This window comes from Mirounga leonina, unplaced genomic scaffold (assembly GCF_011800145.1).
Source record: "Mirounga leonina isolate KUSES-001 unplaced genomic scaffold, KU_Mleo_1.0 Mir_129, whole genome shotgun sequence".
Taxonomy (NCBI): Eukaryota; Metazoa; Chordata; class Mammalia; order Carnivora; family Phocidae; genus Mirounga; species Mirounga leonina.
Genome location: NW_023270323.1, coordinates 10,864,447 through 10,887,159, shown reverse-complemented (window position 1 = coordinate 10,887,159; position 22,713 = coordinate 10,864,447). Strand labels below are relative to the sequence as shown.

Here is a 22,713-nt window from a genome sequence, read left to right as displayed (position 1 = left end):
AACCATTCATAATGTTACAATCTTATATGAATTGTACTTTCCCAGAATGATCTTTGGTCCTTTTTCTAGACCCTGGCAAGTAACCTGGTTGTTCGTTACCTAACATTAAAGCCCCAAGAAAGGGGGGGTGGGATTTACTTATTAGTAAATTAGATATAACGGGCAAGGCCATCTTTATTTTCCTTCTCTCCTCTGTTTATTATAGTATCAGTAATCCCCAAGGTAGTTTGAAGCTCAAATTGCTTCCTCAGAGCATATATGCCTGCTTCAGTAATTTTCTTTCCTTTTTTTTTCCACTGTGTTCTGTTTTTTGTTTTTTACAAAGTCATCATGCCAGGAGACAGACAACCAACACCTAGCCCAGAGGGGACTGTTGAGATTACTCTTGGAATAAACCCAAGATAAAATCTTTATGTTCTTTCAGACAAAGCATGGATTAAATGGCTTATCTTATTCATATGACTTCAGTTCCTTTCAACCTAATCCAGAAACCGATGGGAAGTTTTTTTCTGGTGCCTCTCTAGTCCTCACTTTTGCTCAGCTATGAAAAAAAAAGTCCAGTCACCCCTGTGTAACATAGAATTAGACATGGTTCCTGAACATTGTTTGCCACTTAAGTTTGATAGACACATACACTCAAAGGAGGAGCAGTAATACAGGTTTATGTATCTATAAATCCGGTCGTGGTTGACAAAGTAATTTAGTAGTGTTGTTTTAGATTCAAAACCATCAGTTAATATGATTTGTGAGAGAGCACTTGTGTGTGTGTGTGTGTGTGTGTGTGTGAGAGAGAGAGAGAGAGAGAGCGTGCTCGCGCACACACAGGAGAGAGAAGCAGGGGTGGGGATGGGAGTCAGCATGGTCATAAAACACCATCACACTACAGTGTAACACCCTCCCTACAGTGATATATTTTAATTGAAAGACTGTTCATGCTTTGCAAATTAATGTAACCACTCAAAAGTAAAAATTAAATCTCTCTTAGAAAAAACTGTTAAGATTGTTTTAGTGAATACAATTGCTTGTGGAAGGAATAGACCATATAGTTTGGTCCGTTTCAAAGAACTTGTCAGTTTATTATCACTGGAACAGAACCAGTATCTGTCTAGACTTGTTCTTTGAGATGCTTCTTTCTTTCTTTCCTTCCTTCCTTTTTTTTTTTTTTTTTTTTTTTTTTTAAAGCAGTGCCTTTTTAGCCAGTCTTACTAAATCATTCATGGTTGCTATGCCCACAATGGGCTTCATGGGGTCGCATGTGATCTTTCATCAAAGGTGCAGTGTTTTCAAGTCTTAAGAGCATTGGGGATTTCTGATACCTTTTTTTTTTTTTAAGATTTTATTTATTTATTTGAGAGAGAGAGTGAGAGAGAGAAAGAGCACAAGAGGGGGAGCGGGAGAGGGAGAAGCAGACTCCCTGCCGAGCAGGGAGCCCGATGCGGGACTCGATCCCGGGACTCCAGGATCATGACCTGAGCCGAAGGCAGTCGCTCAACCAACTGAGCCACCCAGGCGCCCTCTGATACCTTATTAAATGGTGAATGGTAGTGGTTCACAGGCAAAAGTTAGAAAGTTGGTGAATAACCGAGATAAGACATAAGTACTTTTTTTTTTTTTTTTTTAAGATTTTTTATTTATTTATCTGAGAGAATGGGAGACAGAGAGCATGAGAGGCGGAGGATCAGAGGAAGAAGCAGACTCCCGGCTAAGCAGGGAGTCCGATGCGGGACTCGATCCGGGGACTCCAGGATCATGACCTGAGCTGAAGGCAGTTGCTTAACCAACTGAGCCACCCAGGTGCCCCAAGACATAAGTACTATCAAACAATGATAAGTTTTTTACACTTGTTTTTCATCCAGGTACTTTGTTTTTAAGTCAGTTTAAACCTATCTCAGGTAGACCCCCTGCCTCTTAACTTTTACACCAAGAAAACTAGTTGACATCATCATAAATAATATCTACTGAAGACATTTCTGTATATAATGCACAAACATAAATAGTATTTTTTTTTATTAAATAACTGTTGGGGCGCCTGGGTGGCTCAGTCGTTAAGCGTCTGCCTTCGGCTCACGTCGTGATCCCAGGGTCCTGGGATCGAGCCCCACATCGGGCTCCCTGCTTCACAGGAAGCCTGCTTCTCCCTCTCCCACTCCCCCTGCTTGTGTTTCCTCTCTCGCTGTGTCTCTCTCTGTCAAATAAATAAATAAAATCTTTAAAAAATAAATAAATAAAAAATAGGAGCTATTACATGTGGCTCTACAAAAGCCTTGCAAATGCATTAAAATGTACACACTCAGGTGATCTTAGGAAAATAATAGTAATAAAATAAATGAAACCAACACTTTTAGTACTCCCCTCATATTCATTTGTACATTTAGATGAAGTAAGTTTTAACAATTATGTATGTGGAGAAGGCTACTCACTGTCCATATTTTTATTTAAACCAAATCTTAAGAACTAAATCCTAGGTTCTATAATGAAAAGAGACTTTGTTTTAATAGAGATCTAAACAGAATTTCCAGACTATTTTAAGTAGTTCAGTTAATACAAATTATGAGCTTTTCTAAAATTTACACATTTTAGAAAAATAAATTATCTTAATGACACTAAAGCAAATTACTTTAGGTAAAATGAAAGTGGAAAGGAATGATAAACTATTCGTATTGATCTTTAAAAGTTCAAAATACTTCTTGTGAGGTTTTATAAGTTTCAGTAATAATATTTAGGGTTCTTTTCATTTTTAGTTTTGTTTTAGTTCATGAAAGACAAGGAAATAATAATTTGCCTATAATAAAGCAGTTTACCTAAAGGTAAATTTTTTAAAAATCAGGAATATTAGCTCTTGTTTAATAAGTGAATTGGGGTGCCACCCCATCTTCCAAGCTTCCAGCATTCTTCTTCCGTGTTTATCCCTGGAGTATTTCTTGATGTCCTATATCAAGAAGACACATGCCTTTCCTTACCCCAACCCATGACCTGAAGTACCCAAGCATGCCTGAAGTACCTCCTGTCCCACCAGTCATGATCTCCTGTTACTCTCATATCTCATACTTTGCTCTGGGAGATTCACATCCCCAAATTGCACTCATGACACTACTCCTTGGGTGAAAAGCATCTGATGGGGTTGGTGGTGGTGATGGAATTTTGTTATAATCGTTTTTTTTTTTTTTAAGATTTTATTTATTTTTTTGACAGAGAGCGAGAGAGGGAACACAAGCAGTGGGGGGAGTGGGAGAGGGAGAAGCAGGTTTCCCACTGAGCAGGGAGCCCAATGCGGAGCTCGATTCCAGGACCCTGGGATCATGACCTGAGCTGAAGGCAGACGCTTAACGAATGAGCCATCCAGGCGCCCAGGATTTCTGTGAAGATATCTGGAATGTTACAAATGTGAACAAACATATTGCTTCTAATATATAGGAAAAAGAGAATTCACCATAAAATACTCCATACTCTTTGGTAAGCTGTTTCTGAATTTTGTCAGAGATGCCGTGAAATGACAAAATCACATTCATTTCACAAATACTACTTGTACATCTGTGTTAGTCCAGAATTATGCTGAGGTCCTGGGAGTCACAGAGATGAATAAATCCCAGATCCCACCAAATAGGAAACAAGCCTGCGGAAAGCAAATGAAAACACCAAGGACTATCTTTCGGAGTTGAAGGTGGGTAGAGAGTCAAGGATAAGAAGACTTCCAGAAAAGGTCTGCCAGTGTTTGTGACACCCCTCTTTCGACACGACCACTCTTTCTAGATCCTCCAACACGAGTAGAAAGCATGGTCTTTCCACAATAAATTTTTGTTGGATGATAACTGTAGGTGACCTATAGATCCCTTATCATTTAAAATCTTGTCCTTTATCAATCTCTTTCCTTCTTTCCTTGAAGAATTTATTTGGAGAGCTATAGATAGAGATTTCTGCAATTGGCATAACATTAATTGTGGTAGCCTTCATGTGTGGTGGACAGTTTGGCATTAAAAAAAGGATTCTAAGGAAATGTGATTCTTTGCTACATATTAGAGCATATCACATTTTTTTTTTTTTAAGATTTTATTTATTTGACAGAGAGAGAGACAGCGAGAGAGGGAACACAAGCAGGGGGATGGGAGAGGGAGAAGCAGGCTTCCCGCCGAGCAGGGAGCCTGATGCGGGGCTCGATCCCAGGACCCTGGGACCATGACCTGCGCCGAAGGCAGACGCTTAACGACTGAGCCACCCAGGCGCTCCCGAGCATATCACATTTTAAAAGCTATTCAAAACCTTTCCTTTATTTGAAAATCTTTGGGGAGAAATGGGAGGGTGTTTAATTTTAGAATTTAACAGTTAAAATTGGTTTGCAATTTACATAATACTATTATACTGTTAAGAGTGCCCTATTCTTGGAGCGCCTGGGTGGCTCAGTCAGTTAAGCCGCTGCCTTCGGCTCAGGTCATGATCCCGGGGTCCTGGGATCGAGCCCCGCATCGGGCTCCCCGCTCAGCGGGAAGCCTGCTTCTCCCTCTCCCTCTGCCTGCCTCTCTGCCTACTTGTTCTCTCTCTCTCTGTCAAATAAATGAATAAAATCTTTAAAAAAAAAAAAAAAAGTGCCCTGTTCTGTCTCCTAGCTCATTATTCCTCCTCCCATATTAACAATCTATAGCTTTCCTTTTTTTTTTTTTAAAGATTTTATTTATTTATTTGACAGAGTGAGAGAGAGAGAGAGCGAGCTCACAAGTAGAGGGAGAGGGAGAAGCAGGCTCCCTGATGAGCAGGGAGCCCAATACGGGACTTGATCCCAGGACCCTGGGATCATGACCTGAGCCAAAGGCAGACGCTTAACAACTGAGGCATCCCAATCTATAGCTTCCTTTTTAAAAATATTTGTCCTCTAAGTGTGCCTGTAAATCTGTCTAGGGATCTTAAAAATTCTTCCAAGATACCAGGTGTGGAAGTGTAGACATTTAGATAGTTGCCCAAAGGGCATGATGCTTCTGAAGTAGTAATATTCCTAGCACCTTTATACCTTTCTCAGCCTAAGTAGGCACACCCAAGTAGTATGAGCATGTTCTTGTAATAGCCTCACTGTTGAGGTAATTTACTGTGTATTCACAGAATAAAATTAATTTTGTGTCAAAACCTTGCTCAGGCAGGCCTTTTGGTTTCCTTCTCTAATCTCTCTCTTGGAAATGCTGATTGTGGCATCTTCATGATAAATGTCTGCATTTATTTATATGGCATTAGCTTTAACGTGTATTGTCTTACTTCTTCCTCACAGCAATCGGGTGAGGTTTTGTGTATTTCATATGTGGCTTCTCAGTATTTAAGTATGACTGATTTTAAAAAAGCAAACCCAAACAGTGCCCCCCTTTCAAGGCCTTAACAGTAGTCCCGGGCTTCCACAGAAACACCTCGCAGTCTATGATGGAAGGCTGACCGCAAATCCGCGAGCAGCTCGGTGCGCTGAGTGTTAGCTGGGGCAAGCCCAGAGCAGCGAGGAAGAAGCTGGGAATAGAGGCCCATAGGTGTGTGTTTGGGAGAAGGAATGACACTTAGTGGAAGACTAATAGTAAAGACAAATGTGGCAGAAGACATTTGAATGTACTTTGAGTAAAAATTTTTATCCCTATTTTAAAAAATCTCAGCCTAATGTTTTTATTTATGAATAGATAATGTATTTTGTGATTCAGAATTTAAAGGATAAAAATATGTACATGGAAAATCTTCCCACTGCTCCCCCACCCCACCACCTAATTCTCCCTCTGGAAGCAACTGATGTGACAGGCTTCTTCTCAGCCATGTTCCTAGTGCTGTTTCATGCATCATTAGTAACTCCACATACATAGTATTTCTCTGTAAGGGGCACGTACCACAGTTTTCTTAGCCAGTTATCCCTAGAAGGGCATTTAGATTGTTCCCAATATCTTAACTATTTGCAAACTAGGCTGAAGTGAATAACTTTGTACACATGTCTGTGTGTACACGTAGAAGTTGGTGCTAGAAGTCACATTGCTGTGTCAGAGTACGGGAAATTAGAATTTGGGGGCTGTTGCCTAATTGGTGTCTTCAGACGTTGTGACCCGTTACCCTCCCACCAACCAGGGTAGCGGAGTGCCTGTTTCCTCATATCTATCTTATGGACACAGTATCGTCTATTTTTTGTTTTGCTAGTCAGGTGAAAAATAGTTTCGAAGAGTAGTCCTGATGTTTTTAAGGAGGAAACTGTGCAAAGCAATTTCCCTTTTGTCCCCAGTATGTTTATTTCCAGTAGTCTGTTACTTAAGACCTTGACTTATAATTCGGACAAACTACGGTGTTTAGGACATCTCTGAAGCTAAAATCTGGATATTTATTTTCATGTTGTGAGTTCTGAGCCTTGAAAGCATTCCAGCAGATGTGTATTGGTTAGGACTGCTAATATCCCTTTATCACCATGAGGAAGTAGTCCCAAAGAAGTTGAATCTCCTGCAGAATTGAAGAGCCAGTCCTCAGCAGGGCCAGAGCTAGAATCCAAGATCTTCTGGCTTCCTTCCTCCGCATGCTGCCTTTGTGCCCTGCAGTTCCTGGTTAGTGATAACTAAGGCTTTTTGAGAACAGCCTCGTTACAAAAGTGCTGCTCTGTTGAAACTTGAGAGACTTGAGACACAGGGTTGCGAGGGGCTCCTGGTCTCAGCGGTGAGGTAGAGTTCTTCCGTCCAGCTCTCTTTAGCTTATTAAAACAAACTGTGTCAGGCTTAGAAGACATTCACGAACATATTTTATTTTGGTATCAGGGCATTTCCTTATGATTACACAGTGTCATTCCAAGAGGAGTGAGAAATCAGACTGAGGCTAGCGTGGCTGCCTTTTCCGGTCTGATGCACCTCAAGTACTAAGAGGTGCTTAAATCTGAATACCAAAGTGCTCCTTTGCACAAACAGGCAAAACATTGTTCTTAAGGACAATTGGAGTCACATCCCCTCCTTAAAATGCTAAAATGTTTGTCTCTTGCTTGGAGGTTGAGGTGTTTGGAAAGGTAGTTTTAACACTATTATGAACCCAGGCTCAGTCACTCCAGAGCATTGTGTGACTCCTACCATAGAGGTTGACAGGAGAATTGGAGCATTATACAGAATTCCCTCAGATTTATTTTGTTGTTGCCAAAGTATAATTGACATACAATATTATATTTCAGTTGTACAACATAGTGATTCAACCTTTATATACATTATGGAGTGATCACCACAATAAATCTAGCTACCATCTGTCACTATACAAAGTTGTTACCTGTTATTAACTATATTCCCTATGCTGTACATTTCATCCTGTGTCTTACTTTATAACTGGAAGTCTGTAGCTCTTAATCCCTTTCCTTTAGCCACCCCCCCATCCCCCTTCCCTCTGGCAACCAAATTGCTCTTTGTATCTATGAGTCTATTTCTGTTTTGTTTTGTTTTTTAGATTCCACATATAGGTAGAATCATACATTATTTGTCTTCCTCTGACTTCTTTCACTTTGCATAATACCCTCTAGGTCCATCCATGTTGTGGCACATGGCAAGATTATGTTTTTCTGTGGCTGAGTAATACTCCATTGCATATTTATACCACATCTTTATCCATTCATCTATCCGTGGATACTTAGGCTGTTTCCATATCTTGGCTATTGTAAATAATGCTGCAGTAAACGAAGGGGTGCTCCTGTTTTTGTTTTCTTTGGATAAATACCCAGAAGTGGAATTGCTGCATTGTATGCTATTTCTGTTTTTAATTTTTGGGGGGAACCTCCATACTGTTTTCATAGCACCCACACCATTTTGCATTCCCACCAACAGTGCACGAAAGTTCCCTTTTCTCCACATCTTCACCAACACTTGTTATTTCTTGTCTTTTTGATACTAGCCATTCTGATAGGTGTGAGGTGGTAGGGAGCATCTTTTCATGTGTCAGCCATCTGTATGTCTTCTTTGGAAAAATGCTATTCAAGTTCTCTGCCCATTTTTTAATTGGGTTGTTTTCTGGATAGTAGTTGTGAGTTCTTTGTGTATTTTGGTATTAACCCCTTGTTGGCTATGTCATTTGCAAATAACCTCTTCTCCCATTCAGTAGGTTGCCTTTTCGTTTTGTTGATAGTTTCCCTTACTGTGCAAAAGCTTTTTAGTTTGGTGTGGTCCCATTTATTTATCTTTACTTTTGTTCTTGCCTGAGCAGACAGATCCAAAAAAATATTGCTTACACGGATGTCCAAGAGATTACTGCATGTGTTTTTTTTTTTTTAGGAGTTTTATGGTTTCCGGTCTCTAACCCATTTTGAGTTTATTTTTGTGTATGATGTAAGAAGGTGATGCAGTTACATTCTTTTGCATGTAGCTGTCCAGTTTCCCCAGCACCATTTAAGAGACTTTTTCCCATTGTATAGTCTTGTTTCCTTTGTTGAAGATTAATTGACTGTACAAGCATGGTTTTATATTTCTGGATTCTATTCTGGTCTCTTGATCTATGTGTCTGTTTTTGTGACAGTACCATATTGTTTGGCTTACTATAGCTTTGTAGTATAGTTTGAGATCAGGGAGTGTGATACCTTCAGCTTTGTTCTTTCTCAAGGTTGCTTTGGTTATTCAGGGTCTATTTTGGTTCTATACAAATTCTGGTACTATTTGTTCTAGTTCTGTGAAAAATGCCATTGGTGTTTTGATAGAGACAGCACTGAATCTGTAGATTGTTTTGGGTAGTATGCATGTTTTATTTTTGGGTAGTATGGACATTTTAACAATATTCTAGTCTATGAGCATGATATATCTTTTTATATACTTGTGTTGTCTTCAGTTTCTTTTACCAGTGTCTTACAGTTTTCAGAGTACTGGTCTTTTACTGTGGTTAAATTTATTCCTAGGTGTTTTGTTTGGGTTTGTTTTTGGGTGTGAGTGTAAATGGGGTTGTTTTCTTAATTTCTCTTTCTGATAGTTATTAGTATATAGAAATGCAGCAGATTTATGTATATTAATTTTATATCCTGAACCTTTACTGAATACATTTATTCTAATAGTTTTTTGGTGAAGTCTTTAGAGTTTTCTATATATAGTATGTCATCTGCAAATAAGGACAGTTTTACTTTTTTTCCAATTTGGATGCCTTTTATTTCTTGTCTGATTGCTGTGGCTACGACTTCCAATTACTGTGTTGAATAAAAGTGGCAAGAGTGGACATCCTCATCTTGTTCCTGATCTTAGAGGAAAAGCTTTCAGCTCTTCACAGTTGAATGTAATGTTAACCGTGGTATTTCATTTTTAAGTTTCTGTAATGGAGGGCTGTATCTACAGTCGATGGGGACATTTAGTGTAGTCTCTCCACCCCCGCCCGCTAAGCTACTGGTGTTGCATCTTACAATAGATGGTATCAAGTAGAGGAAATAGTAGTATGTAAAGCAGTTAATGCCATGTCAGGTACAATATGTATTCAGTAAGTAGCTGCTATCATTTTATTTTTAATTGAATAGAATTATGGTTCCTGTGTTAAGGCCATACCCTAGTAGGGAAACGAGGTCAGTCTACACACAGAACATCAGATTTGTGAGGTAGCCACCAGTGGGCAGGAGGGAAGAGCACCTCCTAGGAGCCTAGCTGTTGAATATGAGAGAGGGCAGTGGGATTTGTGGTTTTAAGTGCTGAAGTCACTGTCTACACCATGGAAGCGGGAGCTGGACGAGGAAGGACCTGCAAAGTAGAACTTCCTGATTCGTGCGGCTAGCACACGTTTTCCTTGTTGTTGCTTTTTTGTCACTTCTTATTCTTTGTGGCAGTCTTACCTGAAGATCTTCAGCCTTAACGAGGCTGTGCTTTAGAGAGGCTGTTTACTTTTCCTCTTGGGCTGCAGGGTTTGTTCCAAGACGCCTGGCTTCTTTGAGGCAGGAGTGGCACAACTCAGCTGGAGAGCCTGTGGCCAAAGTAGATTTTAAGGAAGGGATTAGGCCATAATGGTTTGTTGAACTTCCCCTCCCTTTTTGGAAGGTCTCCTTCCAGTGGCAGACTTGAAGGTGCCAGACTGTATTTTATTAAACAAGGGAGCCTGTCCTTACAGATCTTTCTCTGCAGACACATTTGAAATACCTATACTCTAGTTTAAGAGTCTCTAATTTGGGTCGGAAGAAGAGTAGAGATCTGAATCTCAGGTAGATGGAACATAAAATGGGCTCATTTTATACAGACTATCTTGGAACTTCCCCTCTGTTAAATATAGTTTTAAAAATATGTCTTGGTACTCACAGAGGTATAGGGTAAATAGGTAAAAGGTAAAGGGGCATTAACTCTAACTTACTCTTTTTTTCTTTTTTTTTTTTTTTTTAAAGATTTTATTTGACAGAGAGCAACACTGAGAGAGGGAACATAAGCAGGGGGAGTGGGAGAGGGAGAAGTAGGCTTCCCGCCGAGCAGGGAGCCCGATGTGGGGCTTGATCCCTGGACCCTGGGATCATGACCTGAGACGAAGGCAGATGCTTAACGACTGAGCCACCCAGGCTCCCCAACTCTAACTTACTCTTAAAGAGTTCAGTGTAGATGGGTGGGGGAGAAAAATAAAAAACAAATGTGGTAGAATGCCGACATTTGGGGAATCTGGGTGAAGGGTTTGTGGGAATTTTTTTCTATTTTCGTAATTTTTCTGTAAGTATAAAATTATTTCTAAAGAAAAAGTTGAAAATATTTTGAGTATCTTTCCATGGAAGCCCATACATTTACATTATTATTTTAATTTTCTGTAGCATACTGCTGTGTGGATGTACTGTGAAGGTGTTTAGCCAGACTCCTATTTTTGGGCATTTGATTATTTCCAGTAATTTACCATTATAAACAGTGCTGTTTGGAGGTCTTTAAATATGATAATATCCTCATGTATTTGGAATGGAATCCCTGCACTCTGTTGAAATATTCCCACTCTCATAGTGGACCTAATAAGAAAATTCACAGTAAATTAAACAAATTAATGCTTGAACCTAAGACCTTATTTACAATTTTAAATGGGTTAAATGTTGACTAGTTAGCAATATTTATCTTACCCAGATATTAATACTGAGCTATAGAAAAATTTCTTCAGTTCTGCTTCATCTCATGTAACAAAGCTTTAGAAAAAAAGAATCTTTTAGTGACATGAAGCATCTTGGCTAAGTGTTGACTCCTTGAATAATTACGAAGATTGGAAAGTCTTTTAGCGTCCTAAAGTCGTAGCTTTCTCATCTCATTCTGTTGGAAGCGGTGGGCAAATCTTTTTCTCTCTCATTCCAACGTGCTTCACTATTTCATTGATTCCCAAACATGTTAATCAGATTCCCATTCTCATTCCAGGAACAGATGGGGGATGAGGGGACTGTTTGACCGGAGTCGGTAGTAATATGCTATATGCTCTGTTGTATTGATTCACCTTCAGCTTATAATTGTTATTTTTCCTGATGATGCATGTGAAAAATTGAAACCATAGAATATTCTTACATTTTATCCTCAGGTCAAAACAGCATTCAGTTCTGTTTCTGACATTTGTACTAAAATGTTTGGTTATTAGGGTTTGGTCCAGTTTTTAGGCATCTCTTAGTGGTTTTGAAAAACAAAAAGCAGGTAAGGAAATGTAGTTAGTGACATGCAGAATGCCTAAAGGCAGATCTGATAGGATGCAGGTAAAAGTGATAACCCTTGATTCTTTGGTTCTACCTTCTAACTTCCTCAAAAATAGGAAACTGCAGAAATTTCAACAAAATTGTTTCCGTGAAATTTACATGTTTTAAAACCAGACCCAGGCAGGTTAAATTACATTTGAACATTGACCTGTCCATTTGATTTGATTCCACGACAGTGTGAATGTTGTGTGCTCTTTTCTTTCCTTTTCCTTCATCCTTAAACTGAAATGGTGGGTTAATGAATCCTAGATCAGGAATTGGCAACCAGTGCTGTATTAAATTACACTCAGATTAGAAATGAGAGCCAGGAAAAGAACCCTTTCATGTCCTCTCCAGCTGTGAGGCAGGTATTGGACCTGCGGGACTGGGAAGACCAGAGCGTTAGGCACACAGCAGTGGCAGTAACAGGACGGATGCGTGTTGTACAGAACTTGCCCAGGGCACTTGGCTCTGAATTGACACAAAGCAAAAAGTTGCTTTTCCGGTGAAAATCATGAGGTCATGGGATTTGTTTCATGTCTCCAGTTAAGGAAAAGTGGTGTTTTTTTTTTTTTTTTTAACTTCTCCATTTTCTTTGCACTTAAAAATATGAAGACTGTAAAATGGCATTTCCTAGACACTGTGGTAGTTATACTAGCGGTAACAGCCGTCGTTTGTTTAGCTGGGAATCGGGAAGAGGTATAAACAGTAGATCTTTCATCCAAGACACGAGGAAATCTCCCGTGTATGTTCGTGTGTACATGTGCATGTATATACATGTGCTTACATACTGTGAAAATGCTCACTTGACGGAGGGGTAGAGACATTAGAGTGAATGTCATGACTTTAAAGACAGTCTTTGGCCGGCTAGATTATTACCCCCAAAATCTAATCTGTCCTTGATTCGATGTTAGCCTCTTTACTGTGGGCTCACTGAGGTGTCCAGATGATTTCCATCTCTGTGTTCATTTTCCTTGGCTGGCTGGATAGATGTTGCTATGAAGCCGCAAGCTGTGACCCCGGTTTTCTCTCTTTCTGCCTCCACTTTCGTTATGTCTGTTAATCCCCTAGATTCACTCATTTACTGATTTTCTTTAAGATACACATTTTCCTTTGGAAACTTTGACCCGAGGATCCAAATTGTCCTCCTGTTGTCTCCAGCAGAACCCTTTCCCCACCCATTAAGTCAGGTTGGTCTCTTGCCTTGTTTTCTCCAGAATGTGAAGCTCCTACTACTTAACCAGTAAGAGGTGGCCCCGAGGTGATTGCCCTTGCAAGAGGGTTGCTGTGTGAATCCCAGCATCCCCTAATAACCATCACTCGAGTTGTTTGCTTGTGCTAAGCTTTTCCTTCTTGTTTTTCGCTTTCAGCAGACCTACTCCAATGAAGTTCATTGTGTTGAAGAGATTCTGAAGGTGAGTTCATTTACTGTTTCTCCGTTTGAAGAAATATTGAAGGAGGTAGATGGATATCTATTTACTTTGACTTTAAAGAACGGTTGCCATTCCAAACCCCTTCAAACCGTTCCCCTCCTCACACCTTCCAATGCAAAATAAACCAGAACAGTAACAGAGGGACTCTTAAGAGCCTGACTGAGCTCTCTGACAGATTCTATTAATTAAAATGAAGTCTAGGGCGCCTGGGTGGCTCAGATGGTTAAGCGTCTGCCTTCAGCTCAGGTCATGATCTCAGGGTCCTGGGATCGAGTCCCGCATCGGGCTTCCTGCTCCTTGGGAGCCTGCTTCTCCCTCTGCCTCTCTCTCTCTGTCTCTGTCTCTCATGAATAAATAAATAAAATCTTAAAAAATAAATAAATAAATAAATAAATAAATAAAATGAAGTCTACAAGCTGCAAGGCATTTGGACCAGAGTTTTAAGACCTCTCTCAGGTTTTTCTGATTGTTGTTCATAAAGACCCACGAGGGTTGTTCACTTCTCAGAAAGGAAAGTCCTTTGTATTTAAGGGGTTAAACAGTGCTTGATTTATACTCTTAGTGTTTCGTAGGTGACACCTGATATGTATGGCCTCATCTTCAGTGAGGTCATGAATTTTTAAAGGAATAAAAAAACAAAGCAGTAGAAAGTAAGTGGACATCTATAAACCTACCTTGGAGGGTTATTTTTCACTCTAGTTTCTTGAGATGGTGCCATGAACATTTGTGCTGCTTCTACAGATCCATCATTGAACCCATTATCTGTGGGTTCAAGGTTTTTTTGCGCAAGGACAACAAATCCCTCCTAGAATTCAGCTCCAGGAAAAAAGAATAAATTCTCCTCATGAGCCAGCATGCTTTCTTTTTATCAGAGAAGAATTATATAAGCTGTTTAATTTCCCATTTTGGCTTTAATTTCCAGGAAATCTAGAGCTAAATTTAATGCCCGAGTACTGTAATTGTGATAACTAAGGGTTTTATTTGTTTCTCATTCCTTTTCTTTGACTTTTAACTTTCCTCCGTGTGGGATTTAATGATATTCTTGCTTTATGTTTTACTATAAGTTTTCTGATTTTTTTTTTTGAAGTAGAGATATATATGACACATGTACCTATTCATTTGTATCTTCACTGTTCACTTCTCAAAATATATGCTTACCCAATTTTTTCCTTTAATTTTTCATTGTAAAGTAAGGTGGTACTGAAACCAGTAGTTTTTTTTTTTTTTTTTTTAAGATTTATTTTAGAGGGAGAGACAGAGCAAGTGATCAGGAGGGGGTATGGGTGGGCAGAGGGAGAGGGAGAGAGTGTTGACTCCGCACAGAGCCCAGCGCAGGGCTTGATCTCACGACCCTGAGATCATTACCCGAGCTGAAACTAAGAGCCTCGGACGCTCAACCGATCGTCACCCAGGTGCCCTTGAAACCAGTAATTATATCGGTTACCTTCTCACTTGCAAAATTTTTGGCAAAGGTAGTGTCTAGCCAGATGTTTGGAAAGTAGTCCCATCATTTTTGTTTTCTTTGTCCCCTGCTTTTGTGGTTAGGACCTTCTGAGAAAGAAATATCTGTAAGGAAACATGCTTTGTACTGCTAGAATTGAGCAATTTTTATGAACCAGCTTAATAATAAACAGGTTATCTTGATCAAGCTTTTGTTTCATCCTCTCCTTCTGGTATTTCTGAAATCCTTTGGTGTGATGAGTCATAAAAACAACAAATGACTTAGTTTTAAAATATGGGCTTAGCATTTTCTCTGAAAGTGTATGTGATTTGTTTTATAGTTATTTCAAAAGTAAATGCAGCGATATAGATTAGTTTGTCTTCTGTATATGTCAAATGCTACTCTTAGGTTTTGATGTGGGTTAATATATTACTTGTGGAATCCCTTAATGAGGACGATGGTATTAGAGCACCAGACAAGCAATTTTAATTTAATAAACTCCCTCCCCTCTAAGCCAACATCACTTTCACAGGTTCTTCCTTACCTGGAAATACATGAAAGTGAATGGTTAATGCAAGCAACCGGATGAGTATTTTCATTTGGAAATCGTATAGAAAGCAAACAGAAGGATGTCCTGGACTGGGGAGGGGCACAGGCTTTTGCATAGCGGAGACTTAGAGTCTGTGCCCCCTTTTCTCCTGTGTTTGGAGCTTCAGCTACATCATGTGCCCTGGGCCTCGGTTTCCTCGTTGGTAAAATGAAGGCCCTGGGCTAATAGATGAACTCTAGGGTATGATCTAGCTCCCACTCTCTGGTGCTGATCCAGATACTTTCCTCTGCCTCATGGTTCCTGTTTTTCTCTTGTACCAGCAATTTATGAAGATTGCCAGGAATCCTAACACAAATCTTTCTGATGGGCAATAGAAGCAGTAAATAGTTCCCTAATAGAAAAAATCAATCATAGAAGATACTGTTTGGTTCTGTGGTGGAAATATTAAGAGTGGAAGTGTTTTTAATGAAGGGGAGGTGGTGGCCTATAATTCCTGTAGGCTGATGGGGTAAGGAGATAGCAGATAGATACTACTAGAAACTAGGAATTGGTCGTGCATGAGATCCAGACAGGGCACTGTGCCCTCATGTCCTCACTGGGTGTATGGAAACAGCTCACATTCTGTCCTTACAGTGGGATGGCCTGGACAGCCTCCTGGGGAAGTCAGTGCAATTCTCGTGGACATGACCTCAGTGTAGCCTCCCAGTAGGGATGCTGTGACAGTGAGTGGCAGCACTAGTATTTGCTCATTCATTTATGCAACAAATACCCACTAAGCCTCAAATACTTTCCTAGGCACTGGGGATTCCGTATGAGTAAGACTGAGTTCTTGCTTTAAAGGGGACTACAGGGGACGCCTGGGTGGCTCAGTCGGTTAAGCGGCTGCCTTCGGCCCGGGTCATGATCCCAGGGTCCTAGGATCAAGTCCCACATCGGGCTCCTTGCTCAGTGGGGAGCCTGCTTCTCCCTCTCTCTCCCTCTGCTTGTGCTCTGTCAAATAAATAAAATCTTTAAAAAAATAAAAATAAAAAAAATAAAGGGGACTACAGGAGGAAGAGAATTATACAATAAAAATGTCAGGTACTGCTAAGTACTATGAGTCCGACAGCAGGCAAATGAAGAGGACTAGACAGAGGAAAGAATGCAAAAAACCTTGAGGTGGGAACAGGTTGCTGTATTAGAAGAGCACCAAGAGCTAGGCAGTGTGTCTAGAGCAGAATGAGCAAGGTGGAGAGCAAGGAGCAACATCAGCCCTGGTGCCTAGAAGCCAACAAGCCAAGACTGGGCAGGTGTGATAAGTCATTGTTTAGGTAGGCAGTGAATTCATGGCCTTGAGTGCAATTCTGGGCAGCCTCTTTGCCTTATGGCCCCAGTTCTCCTAAGGCCTAACTCCCTCCAGTAAGCTAGGCATTTAGGGAAGTGTATAAATTCTTTCAGACTGTTGGCAAACAACCTAGGGCTTGAAAGAGTTTATGCACTTTCCAACTGCCTAATTTAATAGCTGGGGCAGCCTTAGGCATTGTGAGTACAAGGGACATTTTCTGGGAATAACTGGTGACTAAAAGTCATAGATACCATTGGGATTCTAAAGAAATTCTTGGAAAACAAAAGAGGGGGATACTTTTAAACACCTCAATTAATTGCATTTTTACATTGTAGCGGTATAATGGTCACATTCCTTAAAGGACAGTAAAAGAAATAAAACAGCAAGGAGCTCTCTTTGGTGCAGTATTGAAATTCTTGAAAAACCGGACTTAATTAAAAGTTGTGATGCTTTTAACTTAAGTACTTTCTATGACCATATATCTAAACACTACATAAATTACCCTCATTTCAAATCCTCAGAAAAATAAGTGGTCTTAGTTCACCTCTCACTGAGAACAGCCGTTCAGAGGGCTCAGGCACCTCAGGCTGCCCAGGGCTGGTAAGGATCAGAGTTCAGATTCCAGTCTGGGACTTTGGCTCCAGAGTGGTTACTCTTTCCATCATATTTGAGGACAGATTCTTCCTTTGTGCTGCACAAAGCAGAGGGTTAGTCAGTGAACAGGGGCATGTCTTCACCTTTAGCAAACATTACTCAAGAAAGCCAGAATCAGGGACTTTGCTCATCACTGTGCCCGGTTATTTCTGTCTGTCCTGGGGTGATAGCAACCCAGAGAGTGGCTATGAGGAAAGGCAAGGGGGAAGGTGCAGAGGTTGGGGATGGAAATACCTGCTAGAGATCCATCTCCAGTTGTTCAAGGATCGGATAGCGTTTCTGTGGTAATGGAGAGGTTGTCCGCACTTGAAAAGAGTACAGTGTTATAATTGTACAAGTGAAGTAATTCGGTGCAGTCTGAGGTCGCCCGCTTGCTGGTAGGGAGTTGCCAGTCCATCTTTAAGCCAGTTTCCCAGGCAAGTCTGACACACCTGGGAATGGACTTCTTGCTCTTAGACTGGAGAAGCAAAAGGGCCCACGCTATGTGTTCTCAGCCATCAGCCTGATCCAGTCATTCTGGGCCTGTTTTCTCATCTGTAAGAATGAAGGCGTTGAGGGGCGCCTGGGTGGCTCAGATGGTTGAGCGTCTGCCTTTGGCTCAGGTCATGGTCTCAGGGTTCTGGGATTGAGCCCCACATCAGACTCCTTGCTCAGCGGGGAGTCTGCTTCTCCCTCTGCCTGCCGCTCCCCCTGCTTGTGTTCCCTCTCTCTCTTTCTCTTGCTCTCTGACAAATAAAATCTGAAAAAAAAAAAAAAAAATGGAGGGGTTGATATGAATGATCTCCAATGCCATTTTAGCTCTTTACCAAAGTGTGTGTGCGTGCGCGCACACACATGCATGTATTTGTGATTAGACACGTTTAATCTGACCTGTTTTCCGCCAGTTTTTTAGCAAAGCAGACTATAAGTCATGAATGTGCTTAGAAAAAAAAAAGAATTCATGGTCAAGATAAATATGTTAATTTGTGAGATAGAGAAATCTTGCCTCCATGAAAATAGTGAATAGAAGTGAAACTTGTATTACTGGAAAGGGAAGGTAATTTTTTAAGGCCCTCCCCGCCCCCCCAAAAAAGTTCGTATGTACTAATAGTGTGTATCAGGGGAGGGTCAAATCCATTAAAACTCTCCCAAGTGGAACAAGTGACCTGAATTACTTGTTTGCTTAAGTCAAACAGGAAAGTTCTTCTTCCTTTGAACTTAAATAATTCCAGGAAATGCAATAAAGAAGCTGAGGGAGAAAGTAAGCATTGAGTTGCAACTCCGTGTTCACAGTTACATAAGCTCTGTTAATATGCTTTATGATCTCCAGTGTGAAGACCGCTCATGTTCTGCATTCTTGTTTTTCCTCTCTGAACTGAATGCTGTTTTGTGAGTGGGAGATCTTCAGCGTTTGAACACAGCCCGTTAAGTAGGCGTCTTTTAAAAAGTAAAATAAATAACTTCTAAGGTTTCACTTTTTATTTACCACCAATCCACTTTACGTTTAGTTTGAAAAGTTAACTTACGTAGCAATAAATGTTCTATTTATAATTTACTTTTTCTTCCCTTTCCATGTCTCTTTCCAGGAAATGACCCATTCATGGCCGCCTCCTTTGACAGCAATACACACGCCTAGTACAGCCGAGCCCTCCAAGTTTCCTTTTCCCACAAAGGTAATTCTTTACAACAGGCCGTGTATCCACACCCGTGCAAAGTCTGAAGTATTGCTATGAGATAGATTAACTTAGCACTAGCTGTTGAAATCTTTGCAGATTCGGTTAAAACTGCCACTAAGCTTCTGAAGTGCTTCATAATGTTTTCAACACTTCACTCTCCAAATTATGTGGGTAAGAACATCTTACCTTTGTATGGGGTTTTGTAGCTTATGAAAGCATTCAGGACTTTTCAGTAAATTCTCTCATTTGAGACTTCTTACTTAGACATGGGAAAACAGAAGTACAGGGAGAGTGAGTGACGTAGGTGTCTGAATCCTCGTTCGGAATTTAGATATATGCATAACACATAAATCTTAGACTTTCTCATACCTACTAATTTTCTTAAAGTTTGCTGTGATCATCTACATTAGTGCTGGTTTTAATAACAAGTGAATCAGTTGCTGACTCGCATATTTCCATTGAAGTATTTGTGAACAGTGTATTTTAAACCCTGCCATTTTCCTTTGCTTATTTGTACTTTGGGATAACCTTCAGAGTATAGAAATAGCACCTTCAGATCTGTGTTCTGTCCAGCTTGGTATGCATGCACACTGTTAATATATTATAGCTATTCCTTTGCATGGTATTGTTTTCAAAAGAGGTTATATCTACCCAGACCAGAATCTGCCATGTTAGATACTTTACATATTTTCTCATGATAGTTTTTTTTAATGTTGTTTGTTATTCCTGGTACAAACATTATACTTTGTAAAAATAAATGAATCTTTGCTCAGTACCAAAGGAAAAATAAATTCTAGGAAAGAATAGAAGAAATAAATAATAAATAGAAGAACTAAAACCCATTTTACATATGTAAAAAATAGATTTATCAGCGTTCATCAGACATAGCAGTGATGCAACCTTAGATTTATAAACCTTAATAATAACTAGAGATTTTTTTTTTTCTTTCTAGGATTCTCAGCACATCAGTTCTGCAACCCAAAACCAAAGTAGGTGGAACTGATTATTGCATTGGAGAACAAAGCATGGTTTTTGTTGTTTTACTATAAAAAAAAAAAAAACAATGCAAAATAGCCCAGCACAGATGAGGGCTTCCTATTTTGTTTTTTTGTTTTTGTTTTGTTTTGTTTTTTAAAGATTTTATTTATTTATTTGTCAGAGAGACAGAACACAAGCAGGGGGAGAAGCAGGCTCCCCGCCGAGCAAGGAGCCCGATGTGGGACTCGATCCCAGGACCCTGGGATCATGACCTGAGCCGAAGGCAGCCGCTTAACCAACTAAGCCACCCAGGGGTCCCGAGGGCTTCCTATTTTGAAAGAATAGGAAGGGAGCACAAACATAAAACTGTGCTTTAGGTGGAATTTCAGATCGTTGCAAAGAGTTAATGAAGATGTCATAGTAAAGTACTTGACAAATATAATGTGTCATAATTATAACAAATATAATTACCTGACGTATGCACACATCTTGAATGTGACTCTCAAAGCATTGTAACCCAGGAATAGTATATAGAATAGATTGGGATATTTTTTGTGGTTCTTGTGTTTTTTTCTAAGAAAAGTAAGAAATTTGTATAAGGAATAGAGTACATAGCTTCTTTAGTTTTTCTTTATGTATTCACCCTGCAATTCTTGTTTGGTCTCTCTTTATGGATTGTAAATAGTTGATAATTCAGAGGGAAACAGAAGTAAGCTAACTGGATCCAGCCATTCTCTTCATCAATAACCCCTTGATTCAATAAAGTTTTTGTGTCTCAACTACATGCAAGGCATTTCAAACCTTATGAAAATGACTAGGGTATTTGCAGTCATTTAGTTTATTAATATATGGTGCATGTCCAAGTTATGAAGTGTTAGTCTTCAAAAAAATAGGGCAACCAAAGTAGGATATGTATGTATGTTGGGGGAAGGTTGCACATAGATACTCCATGGAGGTGACTCTTCCTCAAATCTCCCCACCTCATTCTTTTCCCTCACTTATATATTTTTTTCCCTTTATTTTTCTACAGTTTAAATTGCACGGATGTGAGGAGAGTAGAAAAAAGATGAGGAAAGCAAGAAACAGAATATCCTTTCCTCTAGAGCAGGGGTGGACCCACCATAGCCTGAGAGTCCATCTGTTCTGCAGCTGGTTTTTGTAAAGAAGGTTTTATTAGGACACAGCCATGCCCGTTCATTTATTATTATGCCACGAGGTACAGCTTGCAACGCCAGAAATATTGACTCTCTGACCTTTATAGAAAAAGTTTGCCATTCTCTGCTCTAGATACTAAATAAGATCTTGCAAAGGACTCATGACTGAATTTCCCCCATATGCAGAGAATTAAACCTGATCATCCTGCCACAGTATTTGTATAAGTGGCAAGGTAAAATTAACCAAAATTAATGGCTTCTTGGGGCGATTGGGAAATCTTTTTTTCTCAGCATCTTGGCGGTCTCTCCAGAGACAAATAAGCAGTGGAGTGGGACAAGGCTCGGCAGGACGGCCAGCTCAGCTGTGGACAGGCTTGCTCTGTGCCCCTTTACCGCTTGCTCTCCCCTCTCCCCATTTGCTAGGGCTGCCCGCCAGGCAGATCATATGCCTTCCCCTGGGTTCCTCACAGCTTTGATGATTGCTAACTCCTGGTTTAGAAAGACCCTTTTAATCCTTTAAATTGTTTGATTTCCCCTTTTAGCAAAATCTAGCTGAAGATGAGCTGGTAAGCACTTTCTTGGCGGAGAATGGGTGGCCCTCTCAGCCGATGGAGTAGTGTGGGCCAATTTCTCCTTGCTCTTGCTCTGAGGCGTTTTCAGACCCTGGCAGGTCTCCAGTAGGTCTTGGCTCACTAGATGCTTACCCTGGGGTTTTTCATGCTGCCGCCATTCTGTCTGTCCGTGTTCCGGGGAACCTTGTTTACTTTTGTGAGAGTGGGACCTAGTTGAACCCTAGAGAGGTCTAGTTTTATGTTGGGTGAAGAGGGAGTTATCTTAAGGTTTTGTTTGGAGCCTGCAGAGAATGAAGTATGCCTAAGGGTAATCAGAGCCTTGGGGTGCTTCAGACCCAGTGAAGACCAGTATATGAGAGTCCCTGTGAGTGCCTCGAAGAGTGGCCTTAGCCCCTCCGATTTGTAGTTCTGCCTGTAGCTTTCTAGCCAGAAGGGGAAGCAGTTATAACCGTCATGTAAGAGCTGCTGCCGCCATGAGGGTAAAGTGATTAATTGCAAGGTCTCCACATGACATTGTTGGGAAATCTCATTCAAGCCTGCCTAAAAGGCACCCGTATTCCCATTCCACTCCCCATTCTGTTTCAGGTCCCTATTACCTCACGCCTAAAGCAGCTTCCCAGATGGGTTATTGCCTCCACCGTTAATATTGCCCGTTCCTTTCTAGGTTCTGCCAGGTGGCACCACTAAATTAATCTTTCTGAGGAATCTCTCTAGCATGTACCTGGTAGAGACCTTTGGTGGTGTCTCATTGCCAAACAAACTTCTAACTTACCATCCTGGCATTCAGCGCCCTCCCAAATCTGACTTTCACCTGTCTTTCCATCGTGTCCACACATTTTGTACGCTGTCCTTACCCTTTCCAAGTCTGTGCCGTTTTAAATCTTCCCTCTCCTGCCCGAAGGCCTTCCTCCTCCTCCTCCTCTCCCTTTGACCGGCAGTCATTCTGTCAAAACTTCACCCATCTTTTGTGACACAATTCATTTTGCTCCTTGTCTAGCTTGCCTTCTTTAGTCACTACCAAGAGAGAGACCATTCTTTAGTTTCCTGGGACCGTTCATTTAGGTGACCAATTTGCGTGCCCCTCTCACACTGCCCGCCATTGGAGATATTTGTGTGCCCGGCACGCGTCCCTCAGTTACTTGTCAGCTCATCGAGGATAGGGTCGAGTGCCTTGAATATCTTGTATCTGGGAGGCAGTGTGACTACGTGGATGGGGGCAGGTGTTGAATAATGGACGGGTGAGAGGGAGCGCACACTCGACGGAGGTCAGAGGCTGGGAAAAGGGAGTGCTGGTAAATCACTGGTAGATGGGGAAGGGCAGACCAGGTGGGAGTGAGAGCAGCTCTCTCCTAGGGCTTC

General features: G+C 40.7%; 1 protein-coding gene across 4 annotated transcripts in view; it reads left to right on the top strand.

Annotated features, from left to right (window-relative positions):
* Positions 1 to 22,713, top strand: part of AFF1 (AF4/FMR2 family member 1) — a 203,408-nt gene that overhangs the window by 136,582 nt on the left and 44,113 nt on the right. For 3 of the 4 annotated variants that reach the window (XM_035004567.1, XM_035004571.1, XM_035004570.1), the window contains 3 exons: positions 12,964 to 13,008; positions 18,561 to 18,647; positions 19,603 to 19,639. In XM_035004567.1, the coding sequence (XP_034860458.1) occupies positions 12,964 to 13,008; positions 18,561 to 18,647; positions 19,603 to 19,639 (169 nt within the window). The remainder of the gene's footprint in view (positions 1 to 12,963; positions 13,009 to 18,560; positions 18,648 to 19,602; positions 19,640 to 22,713) is intronic. The other variant, XM_035004569.1, reaches the window with a different exon arrangement.